The sequence below is a fragment of the Capricornis sumatraensis genome, chromosome 11 (assembly GCF_032405125.1).
Source record: "Capricornis sumatraensis isolate serow.1 chromosome 11, serow.2, whole genome shotgun sequence".
NCBI classification, from domain to species: domain Eukaryota; kingdom Metazoa; phylum Chordata; class Mammalia; order Artiodactyla; family Bovidae; genus Capricornis; species Capricornis sumatraensis.
The window spans coordinates 35,509,221-35,528,163 of record NC_091079.1 but is presented as its reverse complement, the minus strand read 5'-3'; the positions used below and the strand labels follow the sequence as shown (position 1 = coordinate 35,528,163).

The 18,943-nt window shown below is 48.5% G+C and overlaps 1 protein-coding gene across 1 annotated transcript; it reads right to left on the bottom strand.

Moving 5' to 3' along the window:
- Nucleotides 1-6,456: 6,456 nt before the first annotated feature.
- On the bottom strand, nucleotides 6,457-16,415 carry KLHL38 (kelch like family member 38). Its single transcript, XM_068984145.1, has 3 exons — nucleotides 15,069-16,415; nucleotides 7,886-7,991; nucleotides 6,457-6,746 (listed from the first exon to the last, which is right to left on the bottom strand). Exons 1-3 carry the CDS (start codon nucleotides 16,413-16,415, stop codon nucleotides 6,457-6,459), a joined length of 1,743 nt encoding a protein of 580 aa, XP_068840246.1.
- Between the last annotated feature and the right edge of the window lie 2,528 nt (nucleotides 16,416-18,943).

Genomic DNA, 18,943 nt, shown 5'->3' with positions numbered 1-18,943 from the left:
GAATAGTGTTCCCGTGGTTAAAATCAATGTCCTTTTCTTCCCCATCATATTTCATTCTGCTCTAGTCTGTGTTTTTCATTGTTCTCAGGTGTGTCTGCAATAACAATTTTTAAAACTTAAGCACCATCGGGGTTCTTTCCTGACTTAAAAGCACCAATGCATCTGATAATTAAGCCCTAGTTCTCACCTACAGCAGCAAGAACACCTCAGTGGTGTTCAGGGCCTGTTCGTTTGTGCAGGCACTCATTCATTCCACAAGCACTTCAGCATCATCTGTGTGCCAAGCAGTGATTGAACTTGGCCCAGGGGTTTATAGGGCACTGAGACTCTGTCTTTGCCTCCACGAAGAGCACCTCTTCTGGCTTCATTCCAGGTCTCTATGGTGCTATGGTATGAAAAGAGCTGGAATGAAGGGAGGGAGAGAGAGGGGAAGGTGGGTAGAAAAGTTGGAAAGGGTTCCATGGAGGAGGTGAAGGCTGAGTAAGAGTTTAGTAGGTAGGGCTGGGGGAGGCGTTGGAGCAGAAGAAGTAGCCTGTGGAAAGGCACGGGGTGTGTTGGAGCTGTGTGGAGAGGGTGGTGTCAGACGTACTGAGAACATGTTTGAGTTAAGCCAGTTATCGTCCTTGTCAGGGTATTACAGAGTTTTATTATAGGCGGCAGGGGTATTTGGTTTTTAAAACGTGGCTATCTGGGGCTTACTCTCCTTCATCAGACAGAGCATGTGCTCACGCTCAGTCACACTGTCATGTCAGACTCTGTGTGACCCCATGGACTGTAGCCCACCAGGCTCCTCTGTCCACGGAATTTTCCAGACAGGAATACTGGGGTGGGTTGCCATTTTCTCCTCCAAGGATCCCTCTCACCCTGGGATCGAACCCACGTCTCTTGCATCTCCTGCACAGGCAAGCAGATTCTTTATTACTGAGCCATCTGGGAAACCCTCATCAGACAGGATATAGAAGAGGATGAAGCAGGATTATAAGGGGGAGACCATCTGGAGGGGAGACTGGACCCTCCAGGGCGGGGTTCACCTTCTGAGTCACCACTGCTCATGGGGACGAGAGTCAGAAAGGGTCTGCATGGGGTGGGGCCAGGATGCCAGCAACCGTCTCTCACTGGGGCCATGTAGCTCTGCCAGGGGACTGCTCTTGTAGTGTCTGCTGGTCATTTCCTGGTCAGCGTGGGGCCTGATGGTGGTCTCAGCACAGCAGGCCTTCTTAACAAGATGCCTGCTGGGAGTCAGGGCTGCGGCGGGGGGAGGAGGGGGCGTGTCTCAGTGCAGAAGCTGGCAGCCCCGCCTGTGCCCCACTTACCACTCCCCGCTGCAGTTTCTTTCCTCCGGTGCGGTTTTCTCTGCTAGTCCCGCTCCGGCTCCCTGGTGTGCGGGGACAGGGTGTTTGATGTTTTCTTGCTTACTCCTCACTCTGCTTCATTTCCCCCTCTCCCCTTGTTGCCTGTTGAGATGATTAGTCAGCCTAGTTGACATTTTTCCACTTAAAATGTTTCACTGCTCCTGGCTAAATATATTTTGACCTCAGCTCTGGACCGTGACTCTCCCCTCAACCAGCAAGACTGAGGACACTTTGTGCCAAAACCTTCTCTCTCTTTCGTGTTGGTCTGAGTTTATCGTCAGCAGATTGGAAAGGATTCCTCGGGTGCTGAGGGTCATTTTGCAGCCCAGTTCAGATGTGGGGATTGACCTCGGGAGGCCCAGGTGTGTGGCATGCACCTGTCACAGAGGCATCTGATCTGACGCACGGAGCTGGCCTGCGATGTGTGTCCTAATGGGTTTGGCTCTGGGACATCTTTCTTTATAAATCCCAGCAGGCAATTTACATAGTTTTGTGCCCCAGGGAGACTTAGACAGCTCTGAGTAGCCACAGACTCTGGCACCTTATTAAATATTGGATAGAGACGAAGGGAAAAGAAAGTCAAAGCATTAGCAAGTCTCTGACAGAAGGATTGTTGGAGGCCACAGAAGGAGTTTATAGATGGCAAGACGCCTCCTTCTAATTCCAGGCAAATAGGGCCCTCTGGACAAAGCCTGCAGGCTTGACTGAGGTATGCTGTGCCACCCAGAGTCACCAAACTTGATTTAGGAGGGGGGAAAGGAGAAGGAAAGCGGGAAGGACAGAGTGTTCTCTTAGCAGAGGGCCTGGGGGAGCTTAAAGTAGTGCCTATGCATACTTAGCTCTGAGTTTGAGATGGAAATCCCAGAGATGATGTTGATTCAGCCTCTGGGTCCACTTACTAATTCTTTCATCCACTCATCATGTTTATCAAGGATCTGCAATCCTTGTGGCTGACACTGAGCCCAGCCAGCCTTGGCTCTGGGAATGCAGAGGAAAATGGAACAAATGTAAGACTATAGAGGGGAAGATGATGATCGAATTATCACAGATAGGGTGAGGGCTTCAGAGGGGTCATATCAGAGCCAAGGGGGTCATTTAATAGGAGAGTTGACCTCGGCCGGGGTGGTGGGGGGCATGGAAGATTTCCTCAATACGATGACTTTTAAACCTGAAGTGTCAAGTATAAATTGAAATTACATTAGGCGAAGAGGTGAGGGAGGTGGTGTGTATTAAGCAGGGGCAAGAACAAGTGTAAAGGCCCTGTGGCGAGAGAGGAGGGGGACTAAGAAAGGATGACTGAAGCAGAGATGACTGTAGGGAGCAGGGGAAGCAAAAGAAGTCAGAGAGAAAGACAGGGGCTGGGTCAGAGAAGCCCTGGAAGCCAGATAAAGGCTAGATTCTTGCAAAGGTCTCTGGAAGACTTAACATCATTTTGAACAGGAAGGTAACATGATCAGAACTGAATTTTTAAAAGAATATTCTGCCTGTTATTTGAGGAATGATCAGAGGGACAGGAATGGAAGCAGTGAGTCAATTAGGAGACTGGTAGGAGGCGGGGGATGGCTGCACTCAGAGAAGCAGTGATGGAGACAGAGGGGCTGGAGGTATTGGAGGTCTATTTCAGGTTTGTCATCTGGCGACAGGACCAGATGAGGATGGATCAGATGGAGGCATCAGCAGAGACTCCAGGGTGCAAAGCACATGGTTATGAACTGGGCAAGCATTTTCTGGTGGAGGGCACAGCAAGCTTGGAAACAGAAAGTAGAGAACTGCTGGAAATGTATGAGCTGGAGGCTGAGGCTTAACAAGAAATGGGGGACGTATTGGGAGGTGAGATCAGGAGACGAGAGCAGAGAGGTATCCAGGGCTGGTGGGGGAGTGAGATTGCAGGTCCCTGCAGGTGGCCTGAGACAGCTGGGAAGGCTCTGCAGGGAACAGTGGAATGATCGATTCTGTCTCACTTTAGTGTGTACTAAAGGTCACTCCAGGTACATGGTAGGCAGGAGAAGGGAACGACGGAGGATGAGATGGGTGGATGGCATCACCGACTCAATGGATATGAGTGAGTAGACTCTGGGAGTTGGCGACGGACAGGGAAGCCTGGTGTGCTGCAGTCCATGAGGTCGCAAAGAGTCGGACACGACTGAGCGACTGAACTGAACTGAACTGAACTGAAGGGCACTCAGGCTGCTGTGTTGAGAAGAGGTTCAGGGGCAAAGTGGAAGCAGAGAGGCCAGTGAGGAAACAATGGTGATGGTTTAGCTGGAATCAAGGTGACGGCCAGGACCAGAGGCCGAGCTGTGGGTGGTGAGGCGCCGTCGGTCTCTGGATAGTCTTGGAACAAACAGAAGGAGGTGTGAGAGAAAGAGCCAAGAGGAGTGTCTGAGGCTTTGGGCCCGACAAACTGGGAGAGGGTATTGTTCTCTCCAAGGATGGAGAAGTCCATGGAGGGGTCGTCTTGGAGAGAAAAGGGTGATCTTGAACATATTTAGTTTGAAGTGTGTCCTTAATATTGACATGGAGATGCAGGGCAGGCAATAGGGTCTAGAGACAGAGAAAGCTGCCAGTCAGCAGCAGTGGGGCAGTGTGGACGGCCAGGCCCTGGGTGAGCTGGTGCACCCAGGGAGTGATGTGCTAACTTGCTTCAGTCGTGTCTGACTCTTTGTGAGCCCATGGACTGTAGCCCGCCAAGCTCCTCTGTCCATGGGATTCTCCAGGCAAGAATACTGGATTGAGTTGCCATTTCCTCCTCCAGGGGATCTTCCTGACCCAGGAATCAAGCCCATGTCTCTTATGTCTCCTGCATTGGCAGGCAGGCTCTTTATCCAGGGAGTGAGAGTAGATCCAGAAAAGTTCTCAGGGCTAAGCACTGAGGTTAGCAAAGCACCGCGTAGTCTCCAGGAAAACAAGGAGACAAGAGCGAACTGCAGGGAGAAGGAAGAGAAGGAAGAGAAGGGTTGTTCCAGAGGCCGAGAGAGGAAGGTATTTCAAGATGGAGGGAGGGTCTGCTGTGTCATATGCTGCTGTCCAGTCAAGTCAGACATGAAGGGAAAGTGCGCTGCCTGTGTGGGCTTATGGAGTCATTGGTCGCCTTCATGGGTACAGGGTCAGGGGAGAGGTGAGACAGAGCCTACTCAGAGAGGTTCAAAGAGAAAAAGCTGGAGTAAGGCCAGCCAAGAGCTCAGGTGCTGACCGTCTGGGGAGGGTGTCTGGACAACAGCAAAGTGGTCTGGGGAGCAGGGCAGAGCAGGAGAAGGAGTGCAAAACTACAAACTGGGAGGAAATGAAAAGTCCGGACCACGGACCTGGAGAGCCGGGTGGGGAGAAAGGCTTCAGCTGGGGGGCACCGGCATGCAGGCTCAGGGCAGCGAGACCCATTCTGGACACTTCCCTTGGCGGTGACAGGACTTGGCCTCCGCCACTGGGCTGGGGCGGGGCTGGCAGGACAGGATGGGACTGGGACCAGCACGTGCAGGTCTTCAGTGCCCGCGACTGAGCAGGGTGGTGCTTCTGGACCTCAGTGCACGTACATTACAGTCATCCGGGACGCTTTTCAAAAGTACAGCTCTCTGGGGACTTCCCTGGTGGTCTAGTGGTTAGGACTCCACACTTTCACTGCCGAGGTGGGCAAGGGTTCAGTCTCTGGTTGGGGAACTAAGATCCTGCAAGCCACGTAGTGAGGCCAAAGAAAACAACAACCAAAAACAAAAAAACCCAGAGCTCTGACCCTGCCTCTGAGAATCCCCATCTGTGCATCCTCAGTGAGGCTCGGCCCCATTTTCAGACTTCTTCCCAGGTGATTGTAATGTGCCAGCAGCTTCAGCTAATTCCCACATGTGGTACTGAGCCAGCGTGGAGACACTTTGAGATAAAGAGGGCCATAGAGAAATGGCCAGCCCTGGCATTGGAAGGGCCACGATTGCGGTAAACTCTGAAGGAATTTGTTGGCTTTCCTTAGGACAGCAATTCTTATAACATTTATCAAAATGAAAATTTTGATAAATTCTGCAGGTTTATAGCTCCCCAGAGGCCAGAGAAAAACATCACTTGGCAGCAGAAACACACTTTATTTATTTGTGTGTGTGTGGTGGTGCAGATAGTTCAGCAAATACTAGATACCAAGTTTCATATACTCTTCTGGCATTCCGATGCACTACATCCTAGAATGCAGAGGAATAGTGTGTGGATGTGCTTAGTCACTTCAGTTGTGTCTGACTCTTTGTGACCCCATGGACTATAGCATGCCAGGCTCCTCTGTCGATGGGATTCTCCAGGCAAGAATACTGGAGCAGGTTGCCATTTTCTCCTCCAGGGGATCTTCCCGACCCAGGGATCGAACCCAGGTCTCCTGCATTGGCAGGTGGATGTTTTACCTCTGAACCACCTGGGAAGCCCACAGAGAAACACAGTCAAGGCCTGTTGTTCCTGAGGCCCCCTGGAAGAAGAACTTCCAGGGACCCTGCTGGGTGTCTTTGCCCTCTCATTCTGAATTTCCAGGATGTTGTGGAAAGATGTGGTCTTGTGAGCTCAGCGTTTATTTCTTGCACTGGGAAACTACTTCTATCCATTATGTGCAGTTTAGATAGGTTGTCAGCAGCAACTGTTAAGCCCACCTTGGCCTGTAGAGACACAATCCAGGACAAGCCAACTATAGTAACACAGTCACTGGAAATGGCGATTGGCTCAAGAGGGAGGCTTGGAATTCAAAAAGGGCTAATCATCGTCGTTCTGGGGGAGCAGTTATTATATGGATAATGGTAAAGTTCTTTTCTGAAGCTAGAGAGTGTGGGTCTGGATTTATCAATTGCTATTGTTCCCACACTGTGTGTATAAAGAAGCCTACAGATGAGGTAGAGAAGGAGGGAGGCAGAGAGAGACAGAGAGAGAGAGAGAGTGCGAGAATAGACACAGAGAGACAGAAATAGAGTGAAAGACAGAGTTCTGCCAGCAGTGTGCTTGGTCCCAGGCCTCCAGGCTCTGGAACTTTCCCTCCTGTCAGCTCCCCCTGCACCCGTCTAGGGTTAAGCTTTCTGGAGCTGGGCTCTGGCTCTTGTAACCAGAGCATCTTGACTAGGACAGATGACTTCTCAGTTTCTCACGGAACTCAGGGGATGGTGGAGTGATGGGGAATGCACTGGAGGGTGAGGCAGGCGTGGTCAAAGAGCTTGTGAGGCAGCTGGCCCTGGGACGTCCAGGTGTCCGTCTCGGGGTCGTAGCAGTCGAAGGAGGCCGAGTCCTCGATGCTACAGTCCGTAGTCAGCCGCCGCCCGCCCGTCACGTAGAGCTTGTTTCCCATCACCGTGGCCCCATGGTGCATCCTCCGGTCTTTCATGTCCGCGCATTTGACAAATTTGTTGGACTGAGGGTCATAAGCAAGGATCCTCCTCGTGTAACCTGAAAACCAAATGGCATATCGAGAAGGTCAGCGATGCTTAGTTGGGACTGGAGGTGGGCGGTCCAGGGATCTGTCTGATCTCCACCATCACCTAACACTGAGGCTGTACTTTGAACTAAAGCATGGAATATTTCATTAAGCTGGGGTCTGGACCTGGATCTATCTGACTTGAGTCTCTGCATCTTTTTTAAAAAATTTTATTTTTAGTCATGCTGCGTGGTATGTGAGATTTTAGTTCCCCAACCAGGGATTGAGCTTGTGCCCTCTGCAGTGAAAGTGTGGGGTCTTAACCACTGGATGCCAGGAAAGTCCCAAGTCTCTGCATCTTAACTCAGAGTGAAGGCAGCACACATGTCATTCTTAAATTGAGAACAGAGATTCCAGGGGCCTTTCAGCTTCATTAGCTTTTTCATCTTTCACATATGCTCATTCCAGAGCCTTAACAATTCTAAGAAGGAGCTTTGGGAACTCATAAAATGGGTCCCCACAACAGGCTTATCTAGTGGGTGCTTTTAGGACCTCCATTTTACAGATCAGCAAACGTAAGCACAAAGAGATTAAAAACATGTCTAAGAGCATACAGACAATTAGTGGTAGAGTCAGGGTTTGAACCCAGGTCTATCTGTCCCCCCAACCCCAACCAGCCCTCTTAACTGTAACATCCTGCAATTGCAGAGAAATTATCCCTTAGCAGCTAGTCCTATTTACAATAGCATTGTTTTTTTTTTCAGTTTTTGCCCTGGATCTGGGATAGTGCTAAATGGTTTAGACAGGTGAGCACATTTTATGATCACAACTCTGTAAAATAGGTATTACATTATGTCATTCCTTTTTTACAGATAAAGACAGGGAGAGACTTCTGGATGAGAAAATAGCTTTGTCAAGTCATCCACACTCCCCTAGCTGGATGGGTGCTTTTATTTTATTTCCTTATTTTTTAATCTAATTTTTATTTTATATTCGGGGGTATAGTTGACTTACAATGTTGTGTTACTTCCAGGTGTACAGCAAAGTGGTTCAGTTATGTGCTTTTAAAAAGGCTGTCTTATAGGACAACACCTGTCTATCAGCGACCCTTTTACCCAGGAAAGATGCCAGGTTTTCAAGTCTGGCCTCATGATCCTCCATTCAAACTTACCTCCCACGATGACAATCCTCTCCCCAAGCACCACGGCAGGGGCGCACACATTCTTGATCATTCTCGTCTCCATTTTGAACCATGTGTTTCTGGAAATGTGATAAACCTGAGGGAGAAATAAAATCACGGCACTGCATTTTACAGTGATATATTTTTTTAAGAAGTAGAAGTAGTAGTTAAGAGGGTAGAAGAGCAGTGATTTCTCTTTCTTTGCATTTTTTCTCCGGTTCTGAAAATATAGGTATCTTACCATCAATAAACAAAATATATAACAGAATGAAGAAACTGTTATCAGAAATTGGTCTTTATGTGGTCCATGAGATCAGTGGCTGTGCTTCTGTGGAATGGACTGAGAGTTATGCATTTGAGTTGATAGTATGTGTTTGCTTACCTTGCTTGGAACATTTCTTTCTTTTCAATGAGAAATGGAGCAACTTGGACTTGCATAAAACCAATGATCTTTGAATCATTTTTATTTCTGGCTCATGTTTAGATTTCAACATGTTCCAGTCTATCTGAGAGGGTCTTAGGGCCAAGAATAAATTTGGGTCTAAACGGGGAAGGCTTTTGAACAGGTCATGCCTGAAAGTCATTAGAATTATAGAGAAAAAAAAAAAAAAAGGAAGCATGAGAAAAGGAAGAAAGAGGAAAGAGATGGGGGCAGGATTTCTTGGCCTTGGTCTGAAATAGAGCAGCAAATCACGATTCTCAGACGTGTGTGTGCGTGCTTGGTCGCTTCAGTCGTATCTGACTCTTTGTGACCCTGTGGACTGTAGCCTGCCAGGCTCCTCTGTCCATGGGATTCTCCAGGCAAGAATACTGGAATGGGTTGCCACTTCCTCCTCCAGGGGGTCTTCCCGACCCAGGGATCAAGCCCATGTCTCCTCGGTCTTCTGCATCGCAGGCGGACTCTTTACTGCTGAGCCACTGGGGAAGACTTCCCAGACATGTGCTCCTATTAAATCCCTCAGTTTAAAGTTTAAATATCAAATGTAAGTTAGTTCATGAGAGATATGGGATGGACTTCATGTAAGAAAAGCAGGAACAAAAACTTTCCAATATTCTTCACAGAAAATTCTTTCTGTGTGAATTATAATTGCCGCCATATTCGGTTCAGTTCAGTTGCTCAGTCTTGTCTGACTCTTTGCAATCCCCTGGACTGCAGCATGCCAGGCCTCCCTGTCCATCACCTACTGCTGGATTTTACCCAAACTCATATCCATCGAGTCAGTGATGCCATCCAACCATCTCCTTCTCCTTCTCCTCCTACCCTCAATCTTTCCCAGCATCAGGGTCTTTTCAAATGAGTCTGTTCTTTGCATCAGGTGGCCAAAGTATTGGAGTTTCAGCTTCAACATCAGTCCTTCCAATGAATATTCATGACTGATTTCCTTTAGGATGGACTGGTTGGATCTCCTTGCAGTCCAAGGGACTCTCAAGAGTCTTCCCCAACACCACAGTTCAAAAGCATCAATTCTTCGGTGCTCAGCTTTCTTTATGGTCCAACTCTCACATCCATACATGACTACTGGAAAAACCATAGCCTTGAGTAGACGGACCTTTGTTCGCAAAGTAATGTCTCTGTTTTTTGATATTAAAGGCCTTATATTTTATCATTTCAGCAAATTGATCTTCACAACCATCCTATGACGTGGATACCACTACTTCCCTCCATTTTTCAGATTAGACCATTGAGGCTGAGAGAGGTTAAGTAACATGCCCAAGGTCACACAGCTGGACTGAGTGGAAGAGCCCAGAGTCCATGCTTTTATTCACCACACTCATGGCTCTGCTTGGGGCCATGGAGGTATGGCTTTTCTTTTCTTTTTAAAAGATTTTTAAAAACCGTGTACTACTCTAATTTGCATTTATTACAGTATTAGTAGTGTTTAAAGATATCTGGTGCTTAGTCGAGCTTCCCTGGTAGCTCAGCTGGTAAAGAATCCTTAGTGTTTAAAGATATTTGGTAACTGTTTTTATTTTGGGCCTCACCATGCAAAGCATACTGGATCTTAGTTCCTCAACCATGGCTTGAACACATGCCCCCTGCAGTGGAAGCTCAGAGTCACTGGACCACCAGAGAAGTCCTTTTTGTAGGTTTTTAAAAATCGAAGTATAGCTGATTTACAATATTGTGTTAGTTTCAGGTATTGTTGGTACTCTTGCCTGGAAAATCCCATGGATGGAGGAGCCTGGTGGGCTACAGTCCATGGGGTCGCTAAGAGTCGGACACGACTGAACAACTTCACTCTACTTTTCACTCTCGTGCATTGGAGAAGGAAATGGCAACCCACTCCAGTGTTCTTGCCTGGAGAATCCCAGGGACGGGGGAGCCTGGTGGGCTGCCGTCTATGGGGTCACACAGTCGGACACGACTGAAGTGACTTAGCAGCAGCAGTGTATATATGTTAATCCCAATCTCCTAATTTATTTGCCTGCAACCCCAGCTTTCTCCTTTGGTAACCGTAAGTTTGTTTTCTATGTTTTTGTATTGTAAATATGTTCATTTGTATCTCTCTCTTTTTTAAAAGATTCCCCATATAAGTGATATTATATGATTGTCTTTCTCTGTCTGACTTACTTCACTTAGTATGATAACCTCTAGGTCCATCCATGCTACACAAATGGCATTATTCCATTCTTTTTTATGGCTGAGTAATATTCCATTGTATATATGTACCACATTTTGTTGATGAACATTTGGGTTGCTTCCATGTCTTGACTATTGCAAATAGTGCTGCAATGAGTATTGGAGTCATGTATCTTTCTGAATTATGATTTTCTCCAGATATATATCCACAAGTGGGATTGCAGGATTGTATGATGACACTATTTCCGTTTTTTAGGGAACTTCCATACTGTTCTCCATGGGAATCCTTGGTGGCACATCAGTAAAGAATCTGCCAGCAGTGCAGGAGATATGCGTTTGATCTCTGGGTCAGAAAGATCCCATGGAGAAGCAAATGGCAACCCACGGGGTCGCAAGACTTGGACTTGACTTGGCAACGAAACCACCACCGCCACTGCCTCCGCCATCCTGTTCTCTGTAGTGGCTGCCCCAACAGTGCAGGAGGGTTTCCTTTTCTCCTGTGTGGCTCTTCTTGATGGAGGCTTTCAAGACTGAAGCTCTCTTGAAGTCTCTGTCAGTTCTCAAAGTTGGTGAAGCAAAGAAGAGGCCACAGCTAGAGACAGGTTCAACCACAATGGCTGGCAAGCCTTGTGTTTTAAACCATCTGCAAATATGCAGGTGACACTCTGAAAAATGAGATCCTTGGAGGAAAGCAAACACTGATTGCAGTTTACTTGAGTAACTGGCTCCTGGTTTGCTCTTTTTTTTTTTTATCAGTTTTGAGGATGGTTTCAAAAATAGATTAAACATTTGCTCACAATTCTCATGATACCCTCAGAGAGGCTGAGGCAAGGACAACAGAGGATGGTTTGTGACCCTGGAGGAAGTGATACTTTGTTCCGGTAGAGGGTTTGCCTAATGCCCTCCAGCAGTAGAAGCGGAAAGAAGGCCAGTTAGAAGGTTTATCTACATACACAATTTGCACAGTAACGCCCCCCACTCCCCGCCCCAGCCCCGCCACGGCAGTTTAGTCCTTTAAAAGAACGCTTGCATGCAGGTAAACCATCTGATGAAGAAGTCTTTGTCCCTGTATCTGAAAACCCAACCTTCCCCTTCTTGATGGAGGCTTGGTAACCCAAGCATTCATCCTGAACTATATATCTGAATGAGTACAATTTCCATGACAAAGCTAAATTCTAAGTAAATAAGAAGAGCTTCCAAACTGATACTTTTCCCATTTTCCCCTTCTCTGGACTGCAGGGTGAAAGGATCACTCACATGTTAGCGTTTTGGGTTTTGGTTTTCAGCTTTTTAAGATTCTTGTTTGATTGTCTTGTGCATTTCTGGATGAAGTAGCTTATAAAGTCTTTTGAGCTTTGCATTTATTCTTAATAATTGATAACAATTTTGTAATGTGAACATCATCAACATATTTGTTGACTTAATTTTGAAAAATAGTGTTTGTTTTTTTTTTTTAAATAGGAGGGGCTCTAGCTGTTCACAGAAGCACTTTATTATAAATCTGAGTGGTGTGGCCAGAGTTTGGAGGGGCGCAGAACATGTCTCTCTTGGCTCAAGTACACAAGTGAAATCTGAACAGGCTTAGAGTCTGCCTAGATGGTCAGGGAGGAGTGGGAAATATGGGCTGGAGAAGTGATGGGAAGAGAAAAACAAGGAAAGGATTGAATAGAAATGATCACTTTTCTGTGTCATCACTGGCACCAACTTAGTCCAAGCTGCCATCATCCTGGACCTTGCCTGGACCTCTAGAAAGGTCTGCCAGTTCTCCTTCCTTTGTCTTCTCAGGCCTCCTCCAGTTCCTTCTCCATGAAGCATCCAAGTGAAGTGAAAGTCTCTCAGTCGTGCCCGACTCTTTGCAACTCCATGGACTATACAGTCCATGGAATTCTCCAGGCCAGAATACTGGAGTTGGTAGCCTTTCCCTTCTCCAGGGGATCTTCCCAACCCAGGGATCAAACCCAGATCTCCCACATTGCAGGCGGATTCTTTACCAACTGAGCCACCAGGGAAACCCATGAAGCATCCAAAGGAAATTCTAAAAATGCGAATTCAGCTACTTCACCTGCCCTGCTACTCTCAGGATTGAACCCCAGTTCCTTGACAAGGCCTGGAAAGCCAGACCAGCCTCATCAACATAAACACTCATCCCCCAAAATGTTCTAGAATTTCTGCAGGAAGGGCTCAGGGGCAGCAATCTGGGTAGAGGGAGTTGCTCAGTATGACCTGGGAAGGGGGCTGACGGAGATTACAGGGGGACTGACCACCCCCAGCTCCGCCTTGGTGCACAGCCTTTCTGCCCCTTCCTCTGTGTTACAACCATCTTGTCAAGCTTTTGGTTCCTCCAGGGGTTGTGCTGCACACCTTTCTGCTTTAGGGCCTTCTGCCAGCTATCCCCTTACCCAGGAACACCACCCCTCCCTCAGGAGAAGAGTCTGACTCCTCCTCCTGATGGCAGACTCATCTGCTCAGAGAAGCTGCCTGCCCATCTCAGTCCATGTGAGTCCTGTGTCCACCATGTGTTCTTCCTCTTTTACCCTCCATCCTCACCTCCTTCTCTCTTCTCTTGCCTCTCTGCTAAAGTCCACTTAAACCAACCTCACAGAGTTCTCGCCAAAGGCCTCTGCATCCTCACACCCTCCTAGATTCCCTCCAGACTGGTTTAGGGGACCCCTTAGCTGCTGCTGCTACTGCTGCTACTGCTGCTAAGTCGCTTCAGTTGTGTCTGACTCTGTGTGACCCCGTGGACTGCAGCCTACCAGGCTCCTCCATCCATGGGATTTTCCAGGCAAGAGTACTGGAGTGGGTTGCCATTGCCTTCTCCTTTAGAGCACCCCTCTATTCAGCATTTGAATCTCAGTTCTCTCCTAAGCTCCTGGAGAGTAAGTGGGATTTACAGCTCCTGTCCGTATCCCCAGGGCACCCAGTGTAATTCCTCTAAGTGAACAGAGCCGATCTCAGGGGCCTCCTTGATCATCTTTAGGAGAGGGACTTCCCTGATGGTCCAGTGGTTGGGACGCTGTGCTTCCAATGCAGGGGGCTTGGGTTCAAGTCCCAGTTGGAGAACCAAGATCCCACATGCCACATGCGTGACCAAAAAGTAAAAAAATAAAATAAGGAGAGGCTTTTTATTAAAGGTGAACTACAGAGATTAGAATGTGCATAAAGTTGGAAAACACCCAATATTCTGACATTTTGATCTTTATTAATCACACTTCTCAGGGAACTTGTAAGTGAAATTGGCATCTACCTATCATTTAAGGCAGGGGTTCCACAACCTGGCTGTGCCTTAGAATCTCCTGTAAACTTTAATAACAGTGAATATCAGGATCCCACACGTGGAGATTCAGATTTTGATTCAGCAGATCTGAGGTCTGGCTCCTGGTCTTTTGGTAACAGACTATGGACCAGGGCTTGGGAATCTTCTTTTAAGGCCTTACTGATTTGGGTTAGAAGCATCTGGAATATTTCTATTCTGTTGTTGTTCGGTTACTCAGTCGTGTTCAACTCTTTGACCCCGTGGACTGTAGCTTCTCAGTCCATGGAATTCTCCAGGCAAAAATACTGGAGTGGGTTGCCATTTCCTACTCCAGGGGATCTTTCTGACCCAGGGATTGAACTCATGTCTCCTTCTTGGCAGGCAGGTTCTTTATCACCAAGCCACATGGGAAGCCCTGTAGAACTTCACTATCTGACATCTGATGTATTCTAGCTAGATCCTTTGGAGAAGGCAATGGCACCCCACTCCAGTACTCTTGCCTGGAAAATCCCATGGACAGAGGAGCCTGGTAGGCTGCAGTCCATGGGGTCGCCAAGAGTCGGACACAACTGAGCGACTTCACTTTCACTTTTCACTTTCATACATTGGAGAAGGAAATGGCAGCCCACTCCAGTGTTCTTGCCTGGAGAATCCCAGGGATGGGGGAGCCTGGTGGGCTGCCGTCTATGGGGTCACACAGAGTCAGACACGACTGAAGTGACTTAGCAGCAGTAGCAGTAGCAGCTAGATCCTTTAGAGGTATCTGATGTACCTTTGTATGTATTGACCCTACACAAAAGAATTCATAAATGGATAAGATCTTGCTGAAATTTAACTTCCTTCCTTCCTCCCTCCCTTCCTCCTTTATCCTTCCCTTGCAACTAACAAGCATGTATAACACGCATATATGTGCATAGGTATGTGTGTATATGTGTATTCATGTATTTGTGTATGTATACATGTGTTTGCGCATGCACACATGTATACATGTGTGTGCGTGTGGTGCACACATGTGTGTGATCATATGTGTCATGTATGCATTTGTACATGTGTATGTGCATGCATGTGCTTGTTTGTAGGTGTGTGTAGACATAGTGGGAAGAACCATTTACCTGGATACATGCATGCATACATACATGTATGTGTGTGTGTGTGTGTGTGTGTGTGTGCAGGTATGGCAGGAAGGACCATTTACCTGGATACATACATGCATACATGTATACGTGTGTGTGTAGGTGTAGGTGTGTGCAGGCATGGTGGGAAGGACCATTTACCTGGATACATGTATGCATACGTGTGTGTGTGTGTGCACTTGTATGGTGGGAAGTACTGTTTACCTGGATAAGGCGCACAGGATTCTGCATGATGTCTTCTCCCCCAAAAAGGTAGAGTCTCTGGTCTTTCACAGCAACCGCAGGGTGGAGGACCCCCACTGGCATGCTGGCCATCCTCTCCCAGATGTTGCCGACACTGTCATATCTCTCCATGGAGCCCATGACCTCGTGCCCCTCGCCAATCCCCCCGATGGAGAAGATGAAGTTCTTGTGGGCAGCGCTTCTGTGGGAGTAGCGGGCCGCCAGCATGGGCTGCCCTGACCTCCACTGATTGAGTTTCAGGGAGAAGACGTAGACCTTGGCACTGGGCACACTCTTCCCCACAGCCATGCCCCCAAGCACGTAGATGCTGCGGTGCAAGGAGACGGCTGAGGCCTTGTACAGGCGGGCCGGGAGTTTGGCAAGGCTCTGCCACCGGCCAGTCTGTCCATCGTACAGCAGGACGTCCCTGGTGGTCTGCTGGTTGTCCTTCCTTCCACCCAAGAGGATGAGGAAGTCTTGGTAAGAGTTTCTTGGTGGGACATGCCACAGAGGTTGGAGGCCCGCGGAACTAGCGGTGCTGTACAGAGAAAACACCTGCCTCTTGGCGGTCTCCAGGATGGTCTGGCAGGGGGGCGAGGACTGGAGGAGGGTGTCGTTGGCAATGAAGTGGTGGAAGAAGGCCGGGTGGACGTACTGCAGCCTGACCTGCTTGAACAGTTCCTGCACGTATCGCTTCCGGGTCTGGAGGTCATGCTTGATCCAAACCATGAGGGCCTCAAACACCTTCTCCTCCTCCCCACACAGCCCATCGTCCCCCAGGTAGTCTCTCAGTTCCAAGGCACAGAGCTCCTTCAGGTCAGCCGATGCGGCCACCTCTGGGAAATACGTCAGGGCCACCTCCCTGGCTTTCTTCCGGAGGGTCTCACAGCTGAAGATTTCAGAGAGTCTAGTCATGCCCAGGCAGTTGCTGGGGCTCAACTGGCTCTGGAGGAAGGAGGAGCAGGCCTCGAGCAGCTTGGGGTACTGCAGCATGGACGCGGCCTCCATCAGGGGCAGGACACTTTCCACAGTGATGTGCGCCTCGCCCGTGTACACATACAGGACGATTCGCTCCAGAGTCGAGGCATCGATGCCTTTCAGCTGGACCTTGGCCTCTCGGCTCTCCCGGAAGTTGCTGCAGAACATGGCCCTGAAGTAGGGACTGCTGGAGGCCAGCACGTTGCGGTGGCAGGGGACCTCCCGGGCCCCGGCGCAGATGCTCACGTCGGTCAGGATCCGATTTTGCCTCAAGTCGTTGAGCTGCCTCAGCAAGTCAGAGGAGAAGTCATGGTCTTTGAAGAGGAGTCCCTCTGATGACTCCATGTCCATCCTGTAAAGACGGGGAGAAGTCCCAAGAAGGAGGTCGTCCTGGAGGGTTAAGCTGTGGCGGCTCTGAGACTTAGAGCACATCTATCTGTCCATTCACTAAGTTCTTTGTGGGTACCACCAAGAATACTCCTTAGTGAAGACTGGAAAATGGGACCACCTAATGTACGGGCCTCAGCGAAAATCTCTCTATTTGGTTATGATTATTCTCAGAGGTAACAGAGAAATAGCATCTGCAGACAATCTGAAAAAAGAAAAGAAAAGAAAAAAATTTAAAAGAGAGAGCAGGTGGTTGGGTAAGTTGGGAGAGTTGAAGGTGGTAAGTGGTTACAGGGGCTAAAACGTTAGCTTGAAGCAAAATGACAGTCTGTGCATTTGAAGCATAAGTCTGTGAACTTTTCTCCGGATTCTCAGCATATCTCTCATTTAGTAAACTCATCCAAACATCTTTCCGGGTGTTAGTCATTCCCCACGGATGTCATGCTGGGGGCGTGGCCTCTGGTATCGAGACAGAAATGAGGGATGGAAATGGATCTTTGCAATGTTTTGTTTTTATTTTTAAACATGACCTCACGGAGTCTTGTGGCTTTTGTTTTTAAAATGAGATAAATAGAAAGCAGAGACCGACGGTACCCTGGGCAGGGTTTATTGGATGACATCTGGCCACCCGTTCACCTGCAGAAGAATTAAACATTAGAGCTATTTACCTCGTTTTCCTGCAGTGAAAACCATCGATACCTGCCGCGGCTGGTCCCTCCGGAGACTTTCCACCTCTGGCTCCAAGTGAAACCATAAAACCAGGCCTTTCCTTAAGCTGGCAAATAATTTGTCCTGGGAGAATTCTGGATTTGTTTATGCTGAAGGCGCTTTCACAGTTTTCTAGAGCTTTGTGAAAGAACTGCTGGGCAGAGAGACCGTGTATACATTCCAGGGCTAAGAATAGTTGCGTATGTACTTTCCACTGTTATGACATGTGACTTTCCATTTGCCTTTTGCAGCAACCCGAGGGCCTGTGGGGCCAGCGCATGCCCACATGCCTTGTTTCCTTGGCAAATGTTTACATGGGCAGAAATAGATTTGGAGGAACAGCTTCTCTTAGACAAGACTTTGCTGCCCACTTGGACACATCCTGAGTCCCTTGTCCTAAAAGTGCCTGGGAATTCTAGATGTCTGTAAACAGGTTGCTGTGACCTGGGAAAAGTCACTGAAGATAGTTCTGGGTGAGTTTAAGGTGGCAAATGGTCACAGGGAAGCCAGAACACGGGGGCCCAAGGGCATTGCTCAGTTGGTCTCTATTTCCTACTATCTGCGGGCAGGATTGTTGGAGAAGGGCTGTGAGTTCCTCCTCCAAGCTCCAAGGTGATGGTCTCTGTGATGAAAATTGTTTTAGATATTTGTGGAGCACCCCCAGGGTTTCCAGACTTGGGGAAGACCAAAGCATTGTGGATCCTCCTTATCACAGGGGCTTCTGTTTTAAAGTGGCCGGGGCAGTACTCTTGTGGGTCACACCTGCTTCTCACCAGAGCCCTGCTGACTGTTCTTCAGTTCATTAAGAAAAAAAAAAAAGTTCAGGCTTGCTTTTCTGTTTTGTTTTTCCAATTTTTCCCATCAGAGAGGCTTGAGCTAGAGGAAGGAGGAAACTGTGTTGCTCCAGGAGCAGAGTGTGGGCAGGAGAGAGAGAGAGATTGAGTGAGTGAGTGAGGATGAAAGGAGGAGAAGAAAGAGGAGGGGGAGGAAGAAGAGAAGGAGAATGCTGATGGTGATGGAGTAGGATGCAATCTCCAAATATAAGAATTAGAGCCATGCTAGAGGGCTGTAGAGCTGCCAGGGTGAGTTAAAGGGACCCTGAATCTATCTTGCCTCTGCATCCAGGGAGGTCCTGATTGAGGGTACCGGCAGTGAATGATAGCAGGGAAGCCTGGCTTTCTCTCCTTCTCAAGTCTTGCCGGGATTATTGCAACAGTTGCTCCCAACCCTCGCTCCTTGTCTCTCCCTCCAGTACATCCACCCTGTCACCACCACAGTCACCCCCAAGAAGCCAAATCAGAATCTTCCCATCCCTCAGCATAATGCCCTTCAATGGCTCCCACCGCCCTGTCTGCAGGATGAAGTCCAGACTCTTTAGCAGGAATCAGGTTGGCCTCCTGCCCTCCTCCAGAAGCATCTCCTGCCACTTTCCTGTCCCACTTATGTTTTTCACTCTGGTTCCCTCAGACAACTTGCAGATCCTTGTAGGTGTCTTGTCCCTGTTGGGGAAGCTGGGCTGGGTTGCCTTTAAGGACACCACAGAGCATGGTGGCGGGGGGTTGTCTCACATACCTGCACATCACAGAGTCGAGAATGCCCAGAAGAGTCTAGAAAATCAAGATCAGGAAAGCGTATCCATCACAGGTCACTGGGGACAGGTGCCTAGAGGTCAGAATTAGGAGAAGAAGATCTGAGCCAAGCACAGTCAGAGACCCTGGGAGGTAGAAGCAGGGGGCTGGAGAGAGCAGCTGTCAGAGCTGGTGGCTCTTTTTGCACTTCTGCCA

What these genes read in the sequence shown, in the direction of transcription:
- KLHL38 (XM_068984145.1), bottom strand. Translation starts at nt 16,415, where the DNA reads ATGGACATGGAGTCATCAGAGGGACTCCTCTTCAAAGACCATGACTTC. An exon ending in ATCCTGTGCGCCTTATCCAG is followed by an intron (nt 7,992 to 15,068) that starts GTAAACAGTACT and finishes TTTCTCCCTCAG; the next exon opens with GTTTATCACATTTCCAGAAA. An exon ending in GAGGATTGTCATCGTGGGAG is followed by an intron (nt 6,747 to 7,885) that starts GTAAGTTTGAAT and finishes TTTGGTTTTCAG; the next exon opens with GTTACACGAGGAGGATCCTT.